Source organism: Schistosoma haematobium, chromosome 4 (assembly GCF_000699445.3).
Source record: "Schistosoma haematobium chromosome 4, whole genome shotgun sequence".
NCBI lineage: Eukaryota > Metazoa > Platyhelminthes > Trematoda > Strigeidida > Schistosomatidae > Schistosoma > Schistosoma haematobium.
The window spans coordinates 24,416,870-24,442,844 of NC_067199.1; the positions used below are offsets into that span (position 1 = coordinate 24,416,870).

At 29.5% G+C, this 25,975-nt stretch overlaps 1 protein-coding gene across 1 annotated transcript in view; it reads right to left on the minus strand.

The window, feature by feature from the left end:
• The window catches only part of PDE2A_2 (cGMP-dependent 3',5'-cyclic phosphodiesterase), a 62,924-nt gene that overhangs the window by 30,485 nt on the left and 6,464 nt on the right, over positions 1 to 25,975 (minus strand). Inside the window, exons 2-13 of the mRNA XM_051216033.1 lie at positions 19,853 to 19,948; positions 18,753 to 18,832; positions 17,626 to 17,747; positions 15,639 to 15,697; positions 13,592 to 13,651; positions 12,488 to 12,647; positions 11,699 to 11,751; positions 11,077 to 11,151; positions 10,528 to 10,569; positions 8,089 to 8,154; positions 5,291 to 5,472; positions 2,670 to 2,781 (exon numbers count right to left, since the gene is read on the minus strand). Coding sequence (XP_051066585.1) covers positions 2,670 to 2,781; positions 5,291 to 5,472; positions 8,089 to 8,154; positions 10,528 to 10,569; positions 11,077 to 11,151; positions 11,699 to 11,751; positions 12,488 to 12,647; positions 13,592 to 13,651; positions 15,639 to 15,697; positions 17,626 to 17,747; positions 18,753 to 18,832; positions 19,853 to 19,948 — 1,107 coding nt within the window. The remainder of the gene's footprint in view (positions 1 to 2,669; positions 2,782 to 5,290; positions 5,473 to 8,088; positions 8,155 to 10,527; positions 10,570 to 11,076; positions 11,152 to 11,698; positions 11,752 to 12,487; positions 12,648 to 13,591; positions 13,652 to 15,638; positions 15,698 to 17,625; positions 17,748 to 18,752; positions 18,833 to 19,852; positions 19,949 to 25,975) is intronic.

Below are 25,975 nucleotides of genomic sequence, written 5' to 3' on the forward strand. Positions count from 1 at the left end.
TCCGGAGCTTTCACCGGGTTGATGAACATAGAGAGTCCACCCAGAGGAGTTGAAAAACCCTGATTCCGAACCAATGGTGCACATGGGCTCCAGCATCCTGAAGGAACAAATGGCATATGAACCAATCGTTGTTCACCGGCTACCATTGGACTGCATCTCCTGACGTTGCTCCACTGCCTTATGGATTAGACCTTTAAGTCGAAAGCTTAAGGTGTGATTCCCTAGGAAAGCCACCTGTTTCGTTTTGAGCGCCCGAGTAGTATTTAAGCCCTCACATAAATCAAATGATTTGTGTGGCGCATATCTACTTGGTGTCTCCTTGTACCAATGTTTTTGTGTTTGAATAAATAAATAATAAGATATTTGTACTCCTTAGTTTACCTGTTAACAGAAATAGAAAATTCGGCAAGTCCGTCATCGCATTACTGAACATCATCCGTCGTGGTTAAACAAAGGACAGGTAAAAGTGATTAAAAGTTCTATTCTCTCTCACTTGGTTGACACAGGTCATCAAGTCGAATTGAATAAAGCTTTTAAGGTTATCTACAATATCCCATCTAATTTGCCACATGGTTTACGAGTGCGCCTCTTGCACATTGCGGAAGCCATCGCAATCCATGTTCACAAACCTGACCTTTGCATTCAAAAGAGATTCGTACAACCACTTTCCCTGCCCTGGCCATCAGTTTAAGATTTCCTTCAAAAGAACTATTTTTCATACTTCTTCCATTTTTTTTTAACTTTTGTAATTTTATTTCTGTTGCTTTTGAACTTAATAACTTTTCAACATTCATCTCTTGATTCTTACGTAACTACCATCCTATTGACCATCCGTTAAAATTCTGTTCCTTCTTTGTTTCTTACATTACGCAACTTAGCAACTTCTTGATCACTTTGAATATTAATAATTCTCTTTCTTCCAATTAATCAATGTTAATTTAAATGTCATTATGTAATTATTACGTAACGTATCCACTCGATGAGTATTATATTATTATTGTAAAACGTATATATATTAGTGTAGAGCCATGATGAAAAACTAATTGAAAAGAAATTTCTTCGCTCAATTCGTTCCTTCTTTATTTACGAAATGATTTTAGTTGAATAAATTGTAGTTAGAACTACCCTTCCAATACAGAGTTTACTCATCTTCAATTGTTGTATACTTTAATGCTAGAGATTCTTTAGCTTGGTATATTATCATGAAATCATTAAAAACATTTGATTTGATATCACGTTTACTATCATTCTTGTGAAATCGGAATTTTTTCTAAGCTAATCATCATACTTTCTAATATTAAGTATAACAACTCTAAGATCATAATGAGATAATTCTTTGTGATAAATAGATCTAACACTGTTTTCCTTTTCTAATATTGGCAATCTAGAAACTGAAGCCCTGCGTTTCATACGGCTTTTAAGTCTGCTAAATATCTTCAACGTGTTATATTTGTCATCTTGCAGTAATTCGAAAATGTTGTACAGAAGAAAATTGAGTTGTAGTATTATAGTAAGTTTGATACGTTTGTATTTTCGATAGCTGAACACTATATATTTACTTCTTTAAATAATAAATACTTATTAAAATGTTTCATGTTCATAAAGTGTTAATACGAACAACACATGTTTGTTTATAGTTGGGTCTTCATCAGGGTTTACTCTGAAATGTAGTTATATTTATATCCAAATATGAAAAATATTAATCTAATAAGCGACATTTATATATATATATATATATATATATATATATATATATATATATATATATATATATAAGAATTAATAACAAAATGATAACATGTACGAATTTATAAGCCTGAGAAGTAAGCTAACGATTGAAAAACAAAGTTATTGGAATCATAGTCAATAATAATCACATTGGGAGAAATATATATACAAATGGGGTAAACAAGAATGGACAAACAAAAAACACTTCTTCTACCACAGTTATATCCTTCGGTTTTCCAAATCATCCACCCCACCTTTTGTTTTACTCTATCAATCTTTTACCTTTGACCATGTTATTTCTATTTTAAATGTCGTTTCTAATTACGTATTATTTCAGAATTTATTTTATCATATTACAAAACTGATTGTCGTGATTAATAGTTATCTAAATTCTATTATATTAATAATCGATTGTCAATGTTTTAACAACTACGTTTTAGGTCTTCAAAAACACCAACGTCTTATTGTTTTCGTTAATCTTGGTTCTCACTTGCCGTGTTCATGAAATTATTATTAACAACAAATACGTTATGAATTGTCAATTTGAAAAGTATATAGTCGAGATTAAACATCCTTTTTGAAACGATTCTCTAAAAAGCTTTCTCTTTACTAAACTAATGTTTCATGTAAATAAGAACTTTCGTCTAAATTTGAACGAATAGTTCCACAATATTTGGGCGCCGAGTTAATATGAGACATTAACGAGGTGTTTCATGTTTCATATTCTCTAGTTTAATGAGTGTATTCTATCGTATAAGACGAAAGTTATTTGAAAATTTATTTCAATCAAACATTTATTGTTTTCCTTTTTTGATCACAATTTTTGTTGTCAAATATTTTTAATACTCTGAGTTCTCCTTTAAAGCAAACTGCTTTTAAGCAAATACATTTTAACACAACTATTGATAAACAATTTTTGAACTAAACCACAGTGATCTTACTTCAGTTCTATCTCTTATGTAACGTTCGTTTTGATATGCCAATGAGCTTAAGAGGATAGGTGCAACAAAACGAAAACATTCTTCGATAATACGCTCATCTGATTGTGTAAATCTAGAAGAAAAAAATTGAACAGAAAGCATTATTCAGTGTATTTTTTCATATTTCCCAGTAGTAGATCACCAGCACATAAATAAGAGGTGTTTTGAATAAAGCATACTTCAACAGAATTCCCCTTAAATAAAACTTATTTAGTTTATTCTATTGTATAACTTCAGTTATGGTATCATCCAGATCCTGAATCCTTTCAAAATGTAAAAACAACAATCATGACAATTTAAATTATGTTTTACAATGATCTTCCTTCATTTATGTTTATACACTACACTTTGGATTAAACCCAGTTTTATTATATATTAAATAATTATCATCAACTATTCGATATACTTATTATTTACATCAATTTTCTCAATGATAATATTAAATATTCATATTCCATCTGTTAATGCCTAGGTTGCATTTTATATTCTACGCTTATAAAACATACTTTATAAGCTACATATTGATATTTGGTGGTAAGTCAATTTGTTTAGCTATTACATATCCTTCAATAATATATGATTCTTTTTACTTTTAAATAGACCTCTTTTTACATTCGTTGATGTGAGCTAATTATTGCTGAAACTTCTTATTTTATATACTTAACTGTTATAAAAATAAATAACTTGCTGATGACATTTGTCAACGGTTTTATTTGCATAACGTGTTTTTTTCAATAATTTGTTTGTGTAAATAATAAAGACAAATAGAAGCTTTATCATTTGCACATGATAAATAACTAGTCTCTGAATATGAAGTATAACAGGCTGTAGATAACTGTGTTTATCTTGAGTAAGAAGCTTGAGCTTATTGCAAATCAAACATCGCAAGAGCATAACTGATGTGTTAAAAAAAGCAGTTAGAACATTTTGTTAATTTCGTATAATCTTGTCTGTAATTCTAGTAGCTGAGATCATGAATCGATTGAAGCTAGAACACCATAGAAAACCTGGAACCACTGGACGACCGTCTCGTCCTAGAATGGGACTCCTCATCAGTGCGCATCCACGATCTCGCCTCACGAGATTCGAACCCAGGACATATCGGTCTCGCGTGCGAACGCTTAACCACTAGACCACTGAGCCTGCATCCAACAGTGTTAATGTCTAAATTCAACCAATCCACAAAATTGCGTTACTGCCCACCATTGTCTTCAGTGAGTTACTTTCTCACAACATACCCGTTTGAACTCCACTGGTCACTGCTTCTCACTAGAACTCCAGGAAATACCTCTTGAAGCCAATCACTAGTGAGCATATGTCTATTAGTATCAGAAGGGGCTTTGTGGATATTATAGTAATTTTAGTAGTTGAGATCATGAATCAATTGTACCCACGAAACCCTTTTGATACTAACCTTGTCTGTATTCAGGACAAAATTAACCTCTAAATAGTTTTTTTAAGACTTATAATTGCTTGCTTCGATTGATTCTAATAACTATTGCTTCGGTCAGTATGTGATATGTGCACCTTTATGTAGACCAAGTTATACCTTATCCAAATCTCTCATAACCCATCAGGAGTGAGTGACAGTTATACGACCAATGCCAAGGACAAGGTTATCAATGTTCTCCCCCAATGTACTCAACATAATTTGCAGTCACAAAAACGAAACATTCGGAACAATACAGTTGTTTAATGATCCTTGTAATGGTAGTTTAATTAAAATCAGTTCACAATGAAGGATATTCATAAATCTCTCAGTCTGAAAGTAACCTAATTGCTTAAGCAATATTTGCTAGGATTTTATTCTGAAACGCTCTGAACCACAGAAATTATCTATAGACAGTCTAACTCTTAGTTCAAAAAAAGCTTTTGCGGTCATACAGTGTTTTTGAATTCAGAAACGATTTATGAATTTTAATCTAAGAAAACTATATTGGCAATCATGATACTGAAGTATGTAATAATATCTTTTGAAATACCAAACCTGAGTATAAAGTTAGTGATAGATAAAGGCTTTATTTTTGTTTTTACGAAAGTCTCCATATTTTGAAATAATGTATTCCGACCAACTAGGTTTTATCATTCCTCACTTTTTTGAATAAATTTACTGAAATCAAATTATATGCAAAAAAATTTAAATCCAGGAAACATTGAAATCATTAACAACAAGATTGATTTGCTGAAAGATAAGTTGATTGCTGGATTATTGATTTTTCGGTAATTTTATTTTTCAGTAATAATATTTTAAGCATAACTTGGTTAATGAGAAAATCAGAAGTCATGCAAATGTTCACTTTCTCAACCCAGAAATAAATCGTACATCTTTCTGAGCATAAAACATATTTAAACTATGGAACATATATCGCTATCAATATTATTCGGTCCAATGTAAATTATCAATCGTATTTCGGTCGATATCTGTAGGATGTTTTACATTGACTTGACAGAGTATTCTCAATCAACGTTGTAATCAATATCTACTCTTAAGTATATAATACTGATTACTTTAGTGTATACACGTTTTTAATAGAAAAAAATTATAAATACATTCTTATTCATAGATAATTGCTAATACTTACTGAGAATCTCTTTTATTGATCAAACAAACAACTGCAATAGGGTTATCACTAGAACGAGTAAACACTGGACTGCACAAAACTGAATGAATTTGAATATCTGTATTTTGATTAGTTATATAATTCTCATTATTCATGTATGCATTACGAACTGATAGAATAGATAATAAAGTATGTTCTTGTTTCTAAAAATTTAATAAAAAAACATTTCCTGTAAAATTATATTCACAGAGAATATATATTTGATTTCAGTGAAAATATTTACTTTAAATACATTTGATATCAGCAATGAAACAAATAAAATACTAAGGTGTGCATTGAAAAATTTACATGGTATTTTGGTAAAGGAAACGGTATACACCGCGTAATCATTCTCAATACCTATTGAGTGAAACACTAAAAATTTTGATTGATCTCTGAAGTTTTAATAGAAATTTTAAAAAAGTTGTAAAGCAAATCAATTTTAGCCTGAATAACAGTAAAGTAAGCATTCAAATCCGTGGGATAAATATACTTTTGAATACTAAATCATAGAGCTTATTGTTTGAACTTCATTGTAATTAAGTTCGAGTTACTAATTTTTTTGCATAACCATGATAGTTTACTATTAGATCAGAAAATGTTTATTTCAGTAGTCTCAAACATTCTTAACCAAACTATTTTTGTTAATATAATTTACATTACTGACTTTTTAAAACAGTATTCTAGTGTAATTTTGGGTTTCGTATCAAAAATCTTGACAGATACTTATTACATTTACTGGTTAACAGTCTAATTAGTTATAACTCAATGGAAATTGAGTTCAGTAAGTTTTAATGGTAAATACTTACTTACTTACGCCTGTTACTCCTAATGGATATAGGCCGCCGACCAATACTCTCCAACCCACTCTGTCCTGGGCATTCTTTTCTAGTTCCATCCAATTTTTGTTCATTTTTCTCGTGTCTATCTCCATTTCCCGGCGTAATGTGTTCTTTGGTTTTCCTCTTTTCCTTTGGCCTTCAGGATTCCATGTGAGGGCTTGTCCTGTGACGCAGTTGGGTGCTTTCCTCAATGTGTGTCCTATCCACTTCCAGCGCTTCTTCCTGATTTCCTCCTCCGCTGGGACCTCGTTTGTTCTCTCCCACATTACGTTGTTGCTAATAGTGTCCGGCCAATGGATCTGAAGTATTTTGCGTAGACAATTGTTAATAAACACCTGTATATTCTGGATGATGGCTTTCGTAGTTCTCCAGGTTTCCGCCCCATACAGTAGAACTGTCTAGACATTTGTATTGAAAATCCTGACCTTAGTGTTGGTTGACAGTTGCTTTGAGTCCCAGATGTTCCTCAGTTGTAAATATGCTGCTCTTGCTTTGCCGATCCGCGCCTTCACATCTGCATCAGATCCACCGTGTTCATCGATGATGCTGCCCAAATATGTAAGGGTTTTTACATCTTCCAAATCTTCTCCGTCAAGTGTGACTCGGTTGTTGCATGTTGTGTTGTATAGGAGAATTTCGCTTTTCCCTTTGTGTATGTTGGGACCTACTGCTGCTGAAGCTGCTCCTACACTGGTCGTCTTCTCCTGCATTCGTTGTTGCGTTTGGGATAGAAGGGCCAGATCGTCTGCGAAGTCTAGATCATCCAACTGCATCTTAGATGTCCATTGTATCCCGCGCTTCCCTTCAGATGTTGATGTCTTCATGATCCAGTCGATCACCAGGAGAAAGAGAAAGGGTGAGAGTAAGCAACCATGCGTGACACCGGTCTTTACCTCGAACGACTTTGTCAACTCTCCTTCATGCACGATTTTGCAGTTTAGTCCATCATATGAGTTCTGTATGATATTGACTATCTTCTGAGGCACGCCGTAGTGTCGAAGAAGCTTCCATAGTGTTGCTCTGTCCACGCTGTCAAATGCTTCTTCGTAGTCAATGAAGTTGATGTAGAGTGATGAATTCCATTCAACTGATTGTTCCACAATGATCCGTAGAGTTGCGATTTGGTCTGTACACGATCTATCCTTACTGAATCCTGCCTGTTGGTCACGAAGTTGGTCATCTACGGAGTCCTTCATCCTGTTTAACAATACCCTGTTGAAGACTTTTCCCGGTATTGAGAGAAGAGTGATGCCCCTGTAGTTATCACAGTTGCTGAGATCTCCTTTCTTTGGTATTTTGACCAGAAGTCCTTCTTTCCAGTCTGTTGGTACTTGTTCCTCATCCCAAATCTTATTGAAGATAATGTGGAGTATCCTTGCAGTTACCGCTAAGTCTGCTTTTAGTGCCTGTGCTGGAATGTTGTCTGGTCCTGCTTTAATAGTAAATATACATTACTAAAACGTATATTACAATTGATCATAGAATATTATATTTTGTAAATGTCTCTCAATACTGATACTACAATTTTACTACTATCTTTTCTTTAAGACATGGTATGTTTAATTTGTTAAGTGAATCAAATTTGTATAAATTTTGATTCTAAGTTACTAATCAGTAAACGAATAAAAAATTTTTTGAAATTCGGATCCTCGTGTAGAAATAATTCTTCATTCTAATTATATGGAATTGACAATGAAAGCTCAGGTAATCACTCAATTATGTAATATCTTAATTTTTAGAATAATTAATGATATTCGAGTTTTATGTAATAGTTAGATTAGTTAGATTGATTGTCTTATTATTTTTTTATTCATTATTTACGTAGTCATTACTTTTCTTTGTTCAGGTAAATAAAATTGCAAATATCAAACTATTTATATCTTTTAAAAGACAAAATATGAAATTGTATTTTTTTTTTAATAAGCGATTTCAACTTACTGAATTTAATTGTGATGCTTTAAATGTTTTTCTTGATTGCATTATTTCATTAAAAAAACTATCATTCTACAAAAGAAAATATTGAAAAAAGTATAAAAATAAAGATATTTTGAAGATGTAGACCATAACATTAGATCCTCTTGAACATTTAAATAATAAGTGAATGATACATGTCAGTTTCAATTGAAGAAATGTTCTTAAAATTAATACGTTTTTTTATCGTCATTACAATAAATTAGTTTTTCAAAAATAAAATGATTATTCACAATTGATTGATCATTGGGTGGTGATCAATGTCATGTGAGTCAGATCCTTCTTAGTGCAGATCGAATACTATCGACCGAATTGCAGTGTGACCACTAGTCTAGATGACTCGACATTGCTTGTACTGTGTTGAGATAAGATGGAGGTTGAATGTAGTTCACAGGAAACCCTGGACCTGGGATTAGCGCTATTTGACACTAGTCAGCAAGGTGTACCTATAGTCTTGATGTCGGGATAGCCCAGCGGCAACATATCTGTCTATGAAGCTGGGTAACACGGGATCAAATCCATCAGGGATTATCAGTTCCCTCAAAATTACAGGTACACCTTGTTGACGAGTGCGAAATAGCGGAAATACGATAAACACATAAGATATACTGTTTATCATATACAAGCTCAATATTTGTTTGGATGAAAACCAGTTATGTAGAATAGACAATATTCCTTAGGAAAAATGTTACATCTATGGTTTTAATTTTTTTGTACGCATATTTTTTACTACAATATGTAATAGCCTTCTACAGTAATTTATGAGTTGATTTATATTGTAGGTCAAAGTAATGTAAAAACACTATGCATCATGTTGCGAAAGCTAAATTCTATGAGATAACTAAGTATCAAAGGGATTATTGAGTTCTAAAAGTTTCTTTGAAACACTTAAAGTAAAATAATTTAATTGATTTTAAATAATTTTGATTAAATTTTTGGAATATAACCTAAAAATATTTTGTATTACTAAATAAACTTGTGTTTTTATGAAAACGTTTAAATGTACTTACAAGAAACAATAAGAATGTAGAGAGAAATCTATAGTCTTTGTATTCAGAAAACATTTTTACGATGTTTATCCCTAAATGGTCAGAAAGTACTTTATTCATTATGTAATCAGTATCGAACAGTTTAATTTTAGTAATTCCGTATCTCTGCCTCATAACTTATTCAAACTTTGATTGCTCGTACATCATATTACATACTGCTATATAACGTTTATGGACTAATTTTCTTGATTCTACTGATTTTCGGGGTTATTTAAATTAGTTAGTTCTTTCATAGTTACCATAATTGTTGTTCAAACGTTCTTTACAATCATATTTATTATTTACTCATCCCCTCTCAGAATTTTTAGTTAAAATCTGTTTGAACGAACAATTATTTTCACCAACTTCTTATTCAAGGTTCATATTCATAAATTCATTAATATTATACTACAGCAACCAGTTTATTTGGTAATACCAAACACCGATGAATAACACTAGAATGAAATAATTGTCTAATTATTTTTTTTTTATTTTCATGCGTACTCCAGTCGATGTTAGTTAAAGGCTAAAAACATTATTGGAATTTGGCAATATCACAACTAAACTTTGTTTATATAATAATAACAATAATAATAAGACTTTCCTCATTTTCTGATCACAACTATCATAAATAGATACTATCAGACTATCGAAAATGTTTAATTGCTAATGTGAATCGTAATTATCTTCGACTAGGCTATTTCCTTCATTAGATTAATGTTTTACGTGTATGTATATGTTAATAGGTGTAATTGGAGATAGACGGAATGTTACTTTAGATCAAGGTTGATTCAAATTATAGTATTATTATTATTATTTGTAAAGCAAATATAACGACCTATTAAAGAATGGAGTGAAATGATTTCACTTTATTTGCTCTAAATCTTTTCACAGCGACTTGCATAAGGAAGCAAAATATTTTACAAGTGTAACAATCTATAAATTCATTGAATTTATTCATGAGGTTATTTACAAATATTTCCCTCTTGATTCATATAAGTTCAATCTATAATTGTTTCCCATCACTGAACTAAATTAATTTATACATGTTATTAACAAACTGCATTTATTTATCAAATCTATCTATACATGAACTACATAGAGCGGACAAAATGAAATGAATTCAATTTATCACATAAAGTTTATCGCTTATTCTTTATAAAAGTTCATCAAAGAAACTAACTGTATGATATGATTACTTATTTGTGTCAGTAATAATCAAGAAAATTCATAATGTGATTTACTTAAGAGTATATTGATCTTGAAAATGTAATATACAATGGAATTTACTAAAATTCATCATAATTACCATTTTTAATATCCTATTCTTCTGTGTTTTAAAACAAATACAAAATAATGAAATAATACCCATGCTTACTTCAATATATGTAGATTCATCGAATATTTCATTTCCAGTACACTGAAAAATGATAAAGTAAAACAAAATGAAATTATTTTGTAAAGTAGCAGTTGTAAGCCAAACTTAATAACTATTCAATAAATGAATAAGTATATTCATATAGATCCGTAAGCTGTCATACATCAATAACAGATGATCTGTTCATATATATGTAATGAAACATGAAACCCGTTATTGGAAGAACAATTATATTAAAACATCTGTTTCTGGTTTAACGTCAATAAGAATAAAGGATATGTATTGTGTAAAAGTTCAGTACATTTTGTGAATTTAATAACTGAGACATCTATCAATCAGAAATAGCACATCTGAGGTTTTCATCGTTAAGTTTTTATTTTCCTTGCTGTAAGTTTTAAACAACCGATGTATAAGATTGTTTTGGATGGAGTAGAAAGGTGAAGAAAAACTAAACATTAGGTTAGTACCTAGTTTTTCTAAATAAACTAGCTAAGTAATTAAATCTTCTCAGCTAAACTGGATGGGATTGAAAGTAATGGAAATACTTACGTGACAAACCAACTCTGAAGTGTCAATATTTCGCATCACGATAAAACCATTTTCTGAATTTGTACGCTCCATTATCTAAAAACAAATATGCATTCATTTATTTGATGTATATCTTGAGTAAGAATTAAGCAAACCTCCAATATTTCATTAAAGCACTTATATTTATTTGTCTTAACTTTAAAATTTCTGTTAACAAAAATAACAAATATAAAACAATTGATGTTTGATTTCCTGGTACTCCAGTTTTATTACACTACCCTACTTTGTTGAACAACTACTTTAAAATTTCCTATAACCTAAAACTCATATAAAACCAAGAAAAATGTTTTAAAACTGACCGGTTTAGAAAAAAATTTGAAGAAAATAGAGGGAGCACTTTTAATCCTCAAAAGGGCTTCAAAGTATCAGAAATAAGTTTGAAGTATTTAATGATATAAATTTAGCAACAAAACCATCGTAATTTAGAAATTCTTAGTTTGCAGAAAAAGAGATTTGTGAGTTAAATCAACTATAATCTCATTAATATGAGGCTTCGTAGACAATTTCTTTTCTATTTGGTATATATATATATATATATAACTGTTAATTGTTTATCAAGGAAGCAGGAAAAATGTTAACTTACGTATCTAAGAACTTTATGTTGTAAACGATTCGCTTCTTTATCCCAAAGTGATTCTGTTTTGTAATTAATAAAACAGTAAATGGAATGTCAATAAACAATAAAAATTGTTTTGATTTTTGTCATTATGCATGTTTCTTAAAACAAAACATTTCTGTCATTCTTACTGACTAGTGAGACACATATACTAGTTCGAAATAAAGATAGTTTTTATTATTTGTTAAATACGGCAACGAATACACAGATACCAGAACATAAAAATACTTTGTTCGAATATATTAACAGGAAAGATAGTAGTGGATTCATGGAAAATTACTATGAGAGGTTATATGTTTTTCAGGCTTTTGAGCTTTAAAAATTTCATAGTCCTGTATTCTGTTTAATAAAGCCTACGTTTAAAGAAGAATGTTTGTTTTCTGTTTATCTAGACCTCCGAAGTGTTTAAGTATAATCAGTGGTGTTTCTATAATGATAACAATATCTATTTTAATTTTGAAACGATAAACCAATTAAGTATCAAATTGTATAAAAATCTAGTTAAACAATGCTCATCTAGTACTCTTCACTGTTGACCACCAATTTAACTAAAACTTTCCATACATTTTGTAACTGTTTCATCCGAATGATGTTTAATTGACAGGAACCATAATAAAATAATTACATTTTGGATTTTCGGAATGAATGTTTAGTGAGAAACATAATTTAGTTTCATTTCAAAGTACTCCTTGTTCAACACTTAAGTTAAAATAAATGAGTGCGTAAAGTATGTATGTAATCAGTCAGGTAAATTACCACAAAGCTTAAGAATCAACGCATTATCTTCACGACTTATCCATGTTGAAGCTTCTGTACCCTGACTGCAACATGGATATCTTTGCTTTAAAAGTGATGAGGTTGATGAGAATTCATTGAATTGTTCCAGACGAATAATTCGATTCAGTGTAGACGAAAGCTGTTAAAATATAAACAAACAGATGGTAAAGAAGCATCCAATGAATTATAAAAAATCTACGCATACAATGGTAACGGAGACTGAACGATGAATTATTCATTCTTGATTATCTTTCTCATAAAAATGTCTAAATCTAAGAAGTCATTCTGGTTTATGGCAATGTTAAAAAAGAATAAAATGACTGGCATAAATTAAAAGTGATTTCCAAGAACGAGCATAATGACCCAAGTTTTATCATGATTAATAAATTTGCCTAACTGTATTGAAAAGTGGTCGATTAAATTGTGTGTGGCAAGTGATCAAGTGTTTTCATTTCATCACAAATCAACAATGTGATATATATACAATGAAAAGAGCATTAGCGAATTGTGAATTATGGATCACAATTCATTGAGAATGTTTGTTATGACAAGAATGTGAGATGAACCACTTTTCTTACATGATAATTGCATGATTCACCGAATATTTCACACTCGTAAGCATTCTGACTTGGGAGTTTGATTGTTGAACCTAGGGTATTTCACAAGAAAGCCTTGGGGGGGGAATTCACGCCTTATAATTAGTTCTTACCAAGCTTATTTTGAATTTTTAGTTTACATTTAAAGTGTTGTCAAATCTATTCGAGGTAAAAACCAAGTGGTAACACAAAGAATAAATTATTCAAAATCAAATAATTTCCACTGTAGTATTCCAGAATTTCGAGTAACCACACTTTTGCATAGATTTTTAGAGTATCAGCTAAAGTTTTAAATGCAAACCACAGAAGAAAGAGTAGTATTCTTTATTATGGTTGAATATTATACGCATAATGATATTCTCAGAAATCAAAGTTAACTATAAAGTTATTTGAAGTTATCATTTATCATCCATTTGCAAAGTAATTAAATTACTCATAATATCTTAGCAATTCAAACACATTAAAAACCCATTGGAGAAGAACACACCTGATCTTTGAGCAGTTGTACCTTGTGAAGATGAGCTTTCGGTAGTGATTCCAAAATCATCTAGATGGGCAAATAGAATACACAGATTTCGACATGAAATAGCTTAAATTATTTAGTTAGTACAATAGTTATCACTATAAAATAATTATCTGGGACACTTTAGTAATTGGTTAGTAATTTAGATGTAAACGCATCAATATTAAATTAAAAGGTATGGCGAACATCTCAGTAAAGACCTTATTGTAAGCTGTCTGAATTTGCTTGATTGAGGTAGATGTATTTAGCTGGTTAGTATTTTTGCCAAAATTTGATTGAGTATTCTGTTTGATATATAATGAGAAAACAACATTTTTAGCACCTTGTTGCGCAAATAAAACTCTGTCTAGTTGTTTCTTAGCATCTTGATTAGTTAAATTCGGTCAGCTTTGAGGACTATTAAAATGAAGTTGACGATCCGTATGTTTTCAGTATATATTATCTAATATTGTTGTCTTAAATAATGAAGTGCGAAGATATAATGAATATGGTAGAAACTTCGACACTACACAATGAGCCATTTCGCAAACAAACCTGATGGATGACTATCCTCAGCGCATATAGTCTATTGTAATAAGAATGGAATATGAAAAAGTAAATGAACAATGAACGTTTGTTCCTGCTAAAATCTAGTGCTTTGAGTGAAACGAAAATTAAGAAAAGTCCAAATTTAATATATGTAACTTTTAAAATATATTGTATTATCTATCTATTAATAATGTAACGTTTTTCTTTCGCTCTCACTTATATACTACATTTCAGATAAGTGTACTAAATTTATACAATGATTTTCCTTATTTAAATAATAAAAGCCAATAAGTATTTAAGAAACTATTCATTTATATATTTTCCAGACAGTTTATTTATCCAAGATCATAAACGTTATTACTATGAACTACAATATGAGAAAATGTTTCTAGTGTTCTTGTGATTACATCATGATACGTAAAATGTCTAATATGGATTTTATTATCATCACAAATGATACTTCTGACATTTCCAGTTCATGAGAAACTTAATCAAGAATAACGTTGAATAAATTCTTTTCAATTGTAAAATGTATTTGAACTTAAACTTGATGAGTGGGTTAAAGCTTTAGAAACTGAAAGAATCAATAGCAGCTCTGAATTTAATGTTGGTGCCATTATCAAATTGTTAAGAATGACACGGATGACAAAATTATCACTTAGGAATTATGGAAGAAGACGTTTAAACGCATACAGCGTAAGACCATTCGTGTTATTTATTTTTACACAAAAAATTGTTGGAATAATTGAACAGAGGTCACTTTTATCTATTATCAGCAACTAGTGAAAAAACTTAGCATATTAGAACGGTGATCTCTTTATTTGTCAAGGTGGAAGTAAGGCATACAACGGATGTCACAGAATCCAGTCGATATACAGGAATATAATTTTCTCCCTCTCTCTCTCAAGAGAGAGAGATTTCTTAACATTGATCGCGTTGGATGCCGGCCCAGTGGTCTAGTGGTTAAGTACTCGGGCGCGAAACCAGTAGGTCCTGGGTTCGAATCTCGCAAGGGGTGAGGTCGTGGATGCGCACTGCTGAGGAGTCACACAACGGGACGAAACGGCCGTCCAGTGCTTCCAGGTTTTTCATGGTGGTCTAGCTTCAACTGACTCATGATCTTAACCATTGAAATGTACATTTTTAAAATATATATTTTTCACAGTTTATTGTTTTAAACATATGAAATGAAAAAAATTACAATAGATAAGTACACTCAGAACGACAAGCAATGTATTATATTCATCTTCAAGCTTTAAATGTTATGCACGTTTCCTAAATATTATGCTATGTATGAAGAATTCATGTTTGTTCAAACAATACTGTTCATTTTGAACTCGTTATGATCACTTCCTGTTTCTTAATATCATAAATAACTTCCAAGTAATTTTGTTTGTCGAAATGATTAAAAACGTTTTAAAATAATAAACTATTATATATATATATATATATATTTGAGATTAACACTTTAAAGTTCACTTACAACAAAATGAGCAGCATATTCACCATATTTATTGTCTTTATTCAGCTCGAATGATATCACTAATGAATGAAGAAAAAAACAAATTAGAAACAATATCATTTCTTCTTAACAATGAACTTCCAGAATACAGTAACTTCATGTGAAAATGTTCTATTTATCGACTTGTAATTAATTTCAATTTCTGTGTATATTTTTAATGCTTAATCAGCTGAGCTAGACCAAAACAAATATCAAGAATACTTAGGAAGCTTTAATATTGAACATATTCATCTTTATTTTCGACTAACTGAGTAATTTGTTGAAAATAACTTGGTTTAAAAATATGTTTGCCAGCGGCAAACATAAATAATATTAAAAATGTCCTTCTCTAACAACTGTAGATATCAATAATCTTATCATATTCAGCACCAAGAATTTGAACGTTTACATTTTTACTGACAGAAATGTGTCTATCGCATTAAGTGTATTACATGAGTGTTATATAAGCTAAAGCATTATTGTGAAGAGATGTTATTAACTGAACAGAAATTAAGTAGCTAATAGTCATTATTACTTTATATTACCTTTGCAACTGTTTAGAATTTTCGACCTGTTTAAATATAACTATATATTATTATTGCATGTAAGTAAGAAGGTTAATTTGCTTATTCAGAAGAAAATTTAGAATCATGGTAGAAGTCAACATTTTAGCTGAGATGGAAACATCAAGTTTCAAGTTGGGTAAACTATATGGTCATATTTTATTTAATAGTATATTTTATTTTAAGAAAATGAATGAAAATGTATATTCTTTTGTTTAACAGATTCCTATGATAATATAATTTATTTAGCAATACATAATTTAATTTTTGACTGAATGAACTAAAAATCTAATTCACTCGTTCCCAACAGAGGGAGGGCTGTAACTCTGATTCACAGCTGGAGATTCAAAGAAATTGATGTTTGTTGGACAGGTTTAAATACGCCTTATATCAACGTTTAATCTTATCTTTTGATTGACACGCAAAAAGAGTATTTTTAACCAGGATTAATCAAACAACACCTTTTATCTTATGTACATTTATTATATCACCTATTATGAGTTCAGTAATATGGTAATAAACAATCCATCAGTTTCTTCTAACCCATAGTAAATAGGTTTCGCTATACATAGAAACGTTTGTGAACATATTTATTTTGATCAACACATAACATAGATTTAAGTATAGAAGTATACTAAATATATATCATAATACTTTTGTAATATAGGGAAACTAATTGAGGAAATTGTAAATTCTTTATTAGAAAGATAACATTTATTTGTTATGAACTGTGAAAACAATTTATTATTAGTTTTACTTAATATGGCTTAATATTTTCAGTATTCAAATCTCCTACTAACAATCGAAATCGAAATTAAAACAATGTGGTACAACAATGATATCATTTAGTCTGGTATTTTTATGTTTCATTTGATTTTAAGTGAATAGCATTTTATTAAATCTTTTGCCTCATATATTTTGGTTCTTCTGATAACATAATATTAGTATTCCACTAGAAAATATATAAGGGAAAGGTAGTTTTATATGATGAATATGTTTGTACTTCGAATGAACCGATCAGTATTAGTCTGTATGTTAACAGTCCGTTTTTTTAAATATCAGCTCTACTGTGAAAGTTCATCCAAACAGATGTATGTTAAATTATTACAATTTGTATTTAATGTGATTTTCTACAATCAAACATTATGAAGTGATTGAAGATTAACAGCTTCTAAACAGTGATCACATCTGATAAATTTTGTTAATGTACACCATCGAAATAAAAAGTACACTATCTCAGTGTCTATGCTCTGTTACTAAATCAAGTGAATTAACATGTAATGACAAGTCAAAATTACTTTTAAGAAAAGATAAATCTCTTACGTGTATTTTAGGACATTGTTATTAATAATTATGTATAACTTTAATATACATACAACAAACCAAACCGTTTTTAAAGTGCTCACTGTGCTGATTGTTGTTCGTTGTATTGAAGTTTGACTGATTTTGAATTTTGCTAACAGATGCTAATTGATTAATAAAACTTGTCGTTACTTCTTTAACACTAATCTCTTGATCAGTTGAGTTTCTATTAAAAAAGTAAAATAAAACAAAATTCGACGTTAATAACACGCATTAATAAAGTTCCCAACCAGAAGAGTGTCGTGAGAGTTCACACTGACCTGGTAATGAAAACATCGAACTTAAGTATGGTTATATATATATATGAATCGCTTTCCAAAACATTAAAAATAACTTTTCGTGAACCATGTTAGTAAACTTTTACTATACTCATTATGAAATGTTACTGCTTTCTCAATAGGTATAGTTTATCTTCATTTGTCATTTAGCATAATATGATGGTTACATTGTCGTTTTTATGATCAAAGCTTAATTTCATAAATTAAGGTACAGAAAGTAGTATAAATTTGTTTCTCTTGGGTTAATCGAAATAGGAGAATATGAAGTGAGTTTACATAAGTCTGTCTTCTTTGCTTAATAAATCTCAACTTAACACATACTTCGTATTCATACATGGATCCATTTAGTATAAAAGCTGGATAATGCATACCACTGAGTCATAATTTAATAAAGTGAAGAAAAACCATTTTGGATCCATGAATGGATCAATAAGATAAAGTGAGTATTGGTGAGCTTCTCTGTCAGTTAATATACAAAGTCTTTCAGTTCCATACTCTGTCTTTATTAGGCAAATCTGGATGGAGTTCTTGTAACCACAGCTAATAAGATAAGATTATGAAGAAGGAATCAGATTTTATAGACAGCTTGCTAACAGGAATAAGTTATCTCCAAAGCTTTTGTGTTAAATACTAAATATATGCACATCTGTCTTCCAATCAATAAAATGTAACGTCGGATCTCGTATACATGTATATTGGTTCAATCTGCTACATCAAATTAACACAACTACATAAAATTATCGATACAAGTACCAGAGTAGTAAACGTAGTAGCAGTATAAGCAGAAGTGGAAAAATTTATGTATCTACGGAACGTTTTGAGGGGAAAGAATCAATTCACTGAATAAAATAATGTAAGCCAGTGTATAAAAAATAAATCACACATTTTTTTACCTGATTTCACGAATAAGTACTTCAAGAGGACAGTTTACTGATGGTTGATGTCTATTTGAAATAACCAGTTCAGCTAACCACTGTAAAAAGAAAGAAATATAAACAATAAAATGTAAAAACTGTCATTTGATATCTTTTATAAAATCTCATAAACCTAGACCTACAATCTCAAAGAATCAAACTGAAAATAAATGAATATAGAAATATAAAAAAATCATATATAGATCATATTGGAAGTTTGCCATTGTACGAATTATTTCATTTACGAGTACAATATAATTATTTTTGGAAAGCAAATGTTCGTTAGAACATTAAATAAGAATATCTAAACATATCGATTCCAAATAGAATTTTTATTTCGCATCCTACATAATAGATTTTACTAACGATATCAATAAATTTCTGTATAGGGTTAAAGATGTAAAAAGTAGTACAAAATAAAAAATGTAAAAGTATTAATTAATTTCATTGGTGCTAATTTAATGTAATAATAGATATCAACAGACTAAAAGAACATTTGGATCAAAAATAATTGAACTTTGAACCATTCAATAGACAGCAGTTAAACAACAATCAGGGTACTAATTCATGATCTGACTCATAAACTATTAGTAAAATGCCAAGTTTAGAAGCAATTATACACAATTTAATCACTAATTTTGAAGCAGTATTCTGTTTGAAATCTCTTGATAATGATAAATGTTTACACCAATGACATAGGTCTTTGTAAGCAGAGTTGGATGATGGGTAACGGTGCAATCTAAGACACACGTTTCGTTCTGACTCAGAATCGTCGGTTGGATGCACCTGCATCCAATAGTTGACGTTCACTCCAGGAATCGAATCCATTACCGTTTGTTTCAAACGTAATCACGTTGTCCATTTAGCCACTGAATCCAGAGGTCCATAGGTTTTTTCTAAATAATCAATGATTGGTATTAATAGTCAGCATGAAACACTTATCAGTATTAGCAAACAATAGTCTTGACTGTGATTTCTTAACGCATTTACAACTGTTACTAATAAGCTCATCCGTTTCATTAATAAAAACGTTGACATCTTCATATTTATCGTTTGAAAAACATGTCACTATTACTTACACATGAGGGAAATAAAATTTTAGCTGCATTTTGGGACTGTTCCAGCATTTCGCGCCTTGATATAATTGAACCAAGAAGAACACTGACATCGTTTATCTGTAGAAAAATCAAAATGAAACAAATAATCGATAATTAGATTAAAGCAAAATGAACTAGACCTATTGGTTTAGTTTTATGACAAAATGTCGTTAGAACTGACGAATAAGTTAACTGAGAAGAATTGTTGAGCCTTGAATGCTTCTAATATAGATAACAAATTAAACCTGAACAAAAACATTCGGACTTCATAGGGTAATTATGTAAATATATCTGGTTGAATTACTGTTTTTTGTGTGTATAAACAATAAGATGAAGATAATGAGGACAACATTCTCCTCAATATTTAGATTTTGGACGTAAAGTACACTCTGTGTACGATTATATAGTGACTTTTACTGTGGTAATACCTGGCTTTATAAAAATGGAAAAATGATAAAGGTAGAGATAACAGCAACCATCAGCTTTTATTCCACGAAATCCATATTACTTAGTTGAAAATCAAGAGTACACTACAGTGTATGCTAGTAATGTACATACATTTTACCTATAGACACTGAAACAGTACAGTGTTCACAACAAATGATAAATATTTCTACTCTTGACAAAACATACAAAGATAGTAATCGCATAAGATTGCTATCGATATATCGAGTACCATCTTCTTATGAAAACTTTTACATTGATTACAAAATGGTCTTACTAGGACACATAATACATGGTATGAAATATTGATATTTACCTACTGAATTCTAAGGTGAGTATAAAGTTTCACTAGACTTCAAATAAGGTCATTCAAATCTGATCTATTTAAATTAGCTAAAGATTAATCAACTTGATATATCCTGTTTTCAATTGACAAGGGAGCAAACTAAGTCAATGTTAGATTCAATTTTAATCAAACTAAATGTTTAAGTGTAAGAAAATTCATTCTGATGACCTTATGAGTTTTCACATTCCCTTTTTTAATGGAATAACTGATCATATTTTCTTCATATTAGATAATGGTATTTATTTAATTTTCTTTCTGATAGTTAAAGCTTTAAGAAATTGAATTTCTTTTTTAAAGATGTTATTCATGAAAATGTATAACCTTTTGTTAAGAATTCAAGTTGCATGCTGTCAAATAAACATGAAATAGAAAAGCAGTCTAGTGTGTAAATTTAGAATCTGTGTAATATGTTAATAAAGTTATGTTTTAAAAAAAGATTCTAAGTTGCTAGATAAAGTAAAAAGTATGATAATAATAATAATAATAAGGAGAAAGTGTTTCAAATTTTCTGAGGTCATTTATGGTTTGTGCGTGACAGAAGAAACTGTTTCGTTTTTATAAGCAGGGATAAAACAAAAAAGACAAGAGAACTTTAAATGTAAGCTTATTTATAATAAAGTTTCTGCAGTTTTAATAAAATTGACCGTAATCAAACCATTTTCTTTTTACTTTTAGGTGACTTTCACAACAGATAATAACTCAGATTTTCACGGTCGGGTATTGTGTGTGAACCATACTTTAGAAGAAAAAAATTAAACAATGAAGTAGACTTGAATAACAGAAAGATCAAATGTAACATTTTGATGTATCGTAATGAAGTTTGTTGAAAGGTATGTCTGTGCAGGAAACACTTATATCCTACTAGTAAGGTGAGGTTATTGAATTATTAAATCCAAATGTTATTTAAAAGGAGTGTTATGGTTATTTTAATACTTAACTGATAGCATACAAATATCATGTGTACTCCACAAATAGCATTTGCGATGTGTTCAGACAATAAACAAATATGTGTATTAAAGCTTTCTTATATAAAAATGAAGTAAAAATGAACTATAATTCAGTAAGGAGTTTTCAAACACTTTTTGCTTAATAGTGCACAATGTGTTATATTTAGTTTTACAAATGTAAAAACCTCGATGTCTTTTAGTTTGAAATAGTATCAAATTATATATCATACAGTTATTAAGTGATATAATCAAGAGGAATTGAACAGTATTGAAATTGACGCTAACTATAGGTGCACCTTGAAAGTCACAACCAGTTGTATAAACAAAGTAAATAACCCTAGAAAATATTAACTCGGCTAACAGAAACTATTAACCAATTGTAATGTCTAAAGAATCTTATTGAATCTGAATATAGGAACTTTTTCTCCATCAAATCAGTTAATTGTTATATTAAAATATTACAAAATAGACACCTATTGAAGATATACACTAATTGTTTGTCAATAAAGTATGTTTTTAAGTAATAACGTGAAATAATCAGTCGTCGACAATTATGAAACGTGTCTTTCATATAATGGGGAATATTATTAATACCATTGTATTTACCAATGTTTTATTGATTCAAAGGAATAACAATGTTCAGTTGTCTTCTAAATCGCAAAACTTTACATCCATCAATTTTTATTCGTAGTAATTACTTTGATTAGTACACATGGTAAATTTTATTTATGATACCAGTTTTAGCCTAAATGATTGTAATTTTTTCTCTAATAATAACTATGATTTATTTGTATGACTGTATCGTAATGTTGTTTGAAGTGTAATCCATCAAATATATTTAACTTATACTTGTTTTCAATTTATTGATATGGAAATTTCAAAACAGAATAAAACGAGCTTTATCATCAACAACAACAACAAAAACATTAATTACAATATGAATATTATTTAGTTTTATCCGTCTTGTGAAATAACATACATTCCATAACAACATGTCAATATCCTGAAATATTATCTTAAATCAGGATTTGTCTACTTTAACAGTGAGCTTGAGTAAATAATTTTATCGTAATAGAGATATTAGATAGAAATTCAATTTAACAGTTGAATTCATGAGTCAATTGAAGCTAAACCACCATGGAAAACCTGGAAACACTGGACGGCCGTCTCGTCCTAGTATGGGACTCTTCAACAGTGTGCATGCACGATCCTGCCCCGCGAGATTCGAACCCAGGACCTATCAGTCTTTCGCGAAACTCTAGACCACTGAACCGTCATCAAACGTTATTAATGTCTAACTTCAACCAATCCACTTCAAGCTTTTCGATGGTGATCTAGCTTCAATTGACTCATAAATTCAACTATTAAATTACTATAATATCCGCAAAAACCTTTCGTAAAAATTCAATTGTCAACTAAATGATAAACGAATATATGCAATTAAATGAATCGCAATGCAATTTTATAGGTTTTAAAAATTTAACACATTGTTGACAGATTTTCTAAAGAGGTAATTTTTTTGTTCCATTTATGATAAATAATCATTATAATAATATGAAAACATTTTTTTTTCTCGATGATTTTATTGTTATCATGTTATTATCATTATTATTATTTTATTGCTAAGCTATTAACATAGAACATTAAGAACAAAATTAAATAAATTGCTTTGGTCTCTATTAATTAACAAATATAAGTATTGTATAGTTACATTGAATTGGTTGTTAATAATATGAACACATTAAATCAATCAGGTGAAATCTCATAGGAATAAAATTAACATATTGCTAATGATAATATACATTTATGAATATATGTTTTAATGGGGACATTATACCAAAATAAAACATACACTTTATTTACCATTGTTGTTTTATGAGTTTTCAATCAATTGGATACTTATTGGACAATTGTGATAAACGATCTATCAGTGATGTTGGAGAAGTTATTTTTCGCACTAGAAGTTACTTATAAGTAAATAGTGTGGAGAACAAGAAAATTTATTTTAAATAAAATAAGCAACTAGTTTATTGGATTCACTAAAATATTTCATAATAATGCTGTTTAAATTTGAACAATTAGATTTCTAATAGTTGAGTGCTGATCTTGATTTTTGGTTGTTTCTCCTAAGAAGCTTGGAATAAACTGCTGAATGATATGTTGAAATTACTTTAATTTCAGTTGCTTAAAATTTAGCTAATATGGTTTTCTTTTATGTGTGATCTATCGAAAGTTATGAAGAGTATAAAAGATACTCTTTTACAGGTTGAATGAATTATGAGACAATTATCAATTGATTTGATATGCTGAACTGCGTTAAAGAATCACAGCTTTTCTACAATACTTTTACATCATCATTCAGTATGAATATTTTCATACAGCACTGAATATGATATTCCGATGGAGAAACCAGTTTAACATATCGAACATTTTAAAAGGAAGTTATTACCTCAATGTATGTTTTCTTCCTTCATTCAAGCCTAATCAACTTTCTATAAACTAGCATATTTGTCAAGTAATAAACAGTAGAAGAATAACTCAATACTAGATTAATAATATACTTATTCAAAACCATTTCTAACACACCCGTAAGGTATTCAGTAATATAATTTGATATATGAGACTTTTTCTTGAAACATATTTAGCGAAACAAAATAACTTACTCTTACTTTCATAATCTACGGTTCGAAGAGTTCAAGCAATTATACATTTCATAACTGCATCATTGAAAAAGATTCGATAATAATAGAAATACTTATTATTATTATTATTATTATTATTATTATTGTTATTACTAATTGAATCCATATCTTCCAGATTTTTTAAAACATGAACTTATCTTGCTAACAAAACATGGTGCTCTTTTTATTCTTCCCTATCCTATGACCTTTTTCATAATTCATAAGTTTTAACGTCAGTGGAATAGATCAGTCAGCAAGAATTTTTGGATGAATCAATAAATATGAGGTTAGATTGATAAATTATTTAATTTGTTTGGACAAATCATTTTTTAAAAATAAAACTCCATTAAATTTGCTTGTAATTAAATAAATTTCAGAGCTGAATAAAAATCCAATTTAATTATCAGAAATCACAACTGTTTGCCTATTGTTGGAATGATAAATCAGAAATGTTGATTGAGCATTCTTCCGCATATATTGGTAGCCAAATTTTTTTTCATTTTTAAAAAACCAAATTATTCATACAGTTATTACAAAATGAGCTTACAATAGAAAAGAAAACCTGTTTCCTCAATTATATATTTTATGATTTGTAGGCTTTAACTAATCCATAGTTGATATAGTTAAAGTTTTTTTTTCTTAGTTATTCAATTCTACTGAAGATAACAACTTAGTAGTTTATTCTTTTGTATGAAAGATCTCATTTTTCCAAATATTTTGCTATCTGGACGCTTAATGCGGATTGTTTTTCATACAATGAGTTGTTGTAGTATATATATTCTAATAAAAAAGACACATATTTCTCTTAAAATGGACAGCTGAATTTAAGTCAACTTTCCCATATTAATTCGTTTTGCCTAATAGAATGAACAGTCAATTTTTTTATCACAGTGAATTCAGTTGATGAAAAAGTAAAACATAATCTTTCACTAGGACAATTCCATCCACTGTTGTTTTTTTTTAAAAATAGTACACTTTTATATATCTTATCAAAATAATTTTAATGATCCATCAACTTCACAGTTCAATTTGTGGGAACGAAATTATATTTACTTTCCTAGGTCGAATTGTGAGGTTTGTCAATCGATGTATATGTGATGTATTTTAGGATAAACTAATCATATACTAACAGTTTAACTTCTAATAACTCTTTGTAAAACGTAATGATGTTTTCTCTCATTCAAACAATAACATGAATTCAATAAAATGCGACTGGGGTTTAGTATGGATCTTCAAGGTTAAACAGTGTATTTAAGTAATATCAAAAACGTTGTTGCTTCCTATTGACATCATATTTGACTTATAAAAATAACTGAGTAAAAATATTATTTATCACTTTGAATATAAAATGTTGCTCTAATTCAAGGCCAGTAAGTTTGTTAGTAACAATGAAATAATTGTATTGTAAAATAAATATTAACAAATATCATTTCATAAATATGGATGTAATTAACAGTTAAATCATAACATAATGAAATTAAAAATTATATTGTTTATCATTCTTCCAGCTTAAGTCATTCAGACTGCTATATATAAGGAATAAACAAGACTTCTAATATTAGTTGATAATCATCTCTTGCTTTTGTCTTAAGCCATTTAATTGCATGATATACGAGATACTCAAAAGAAGACACTTATATCCTAATATAAGTTGAATACATAATATCATCGCATGACTCCGTCTATG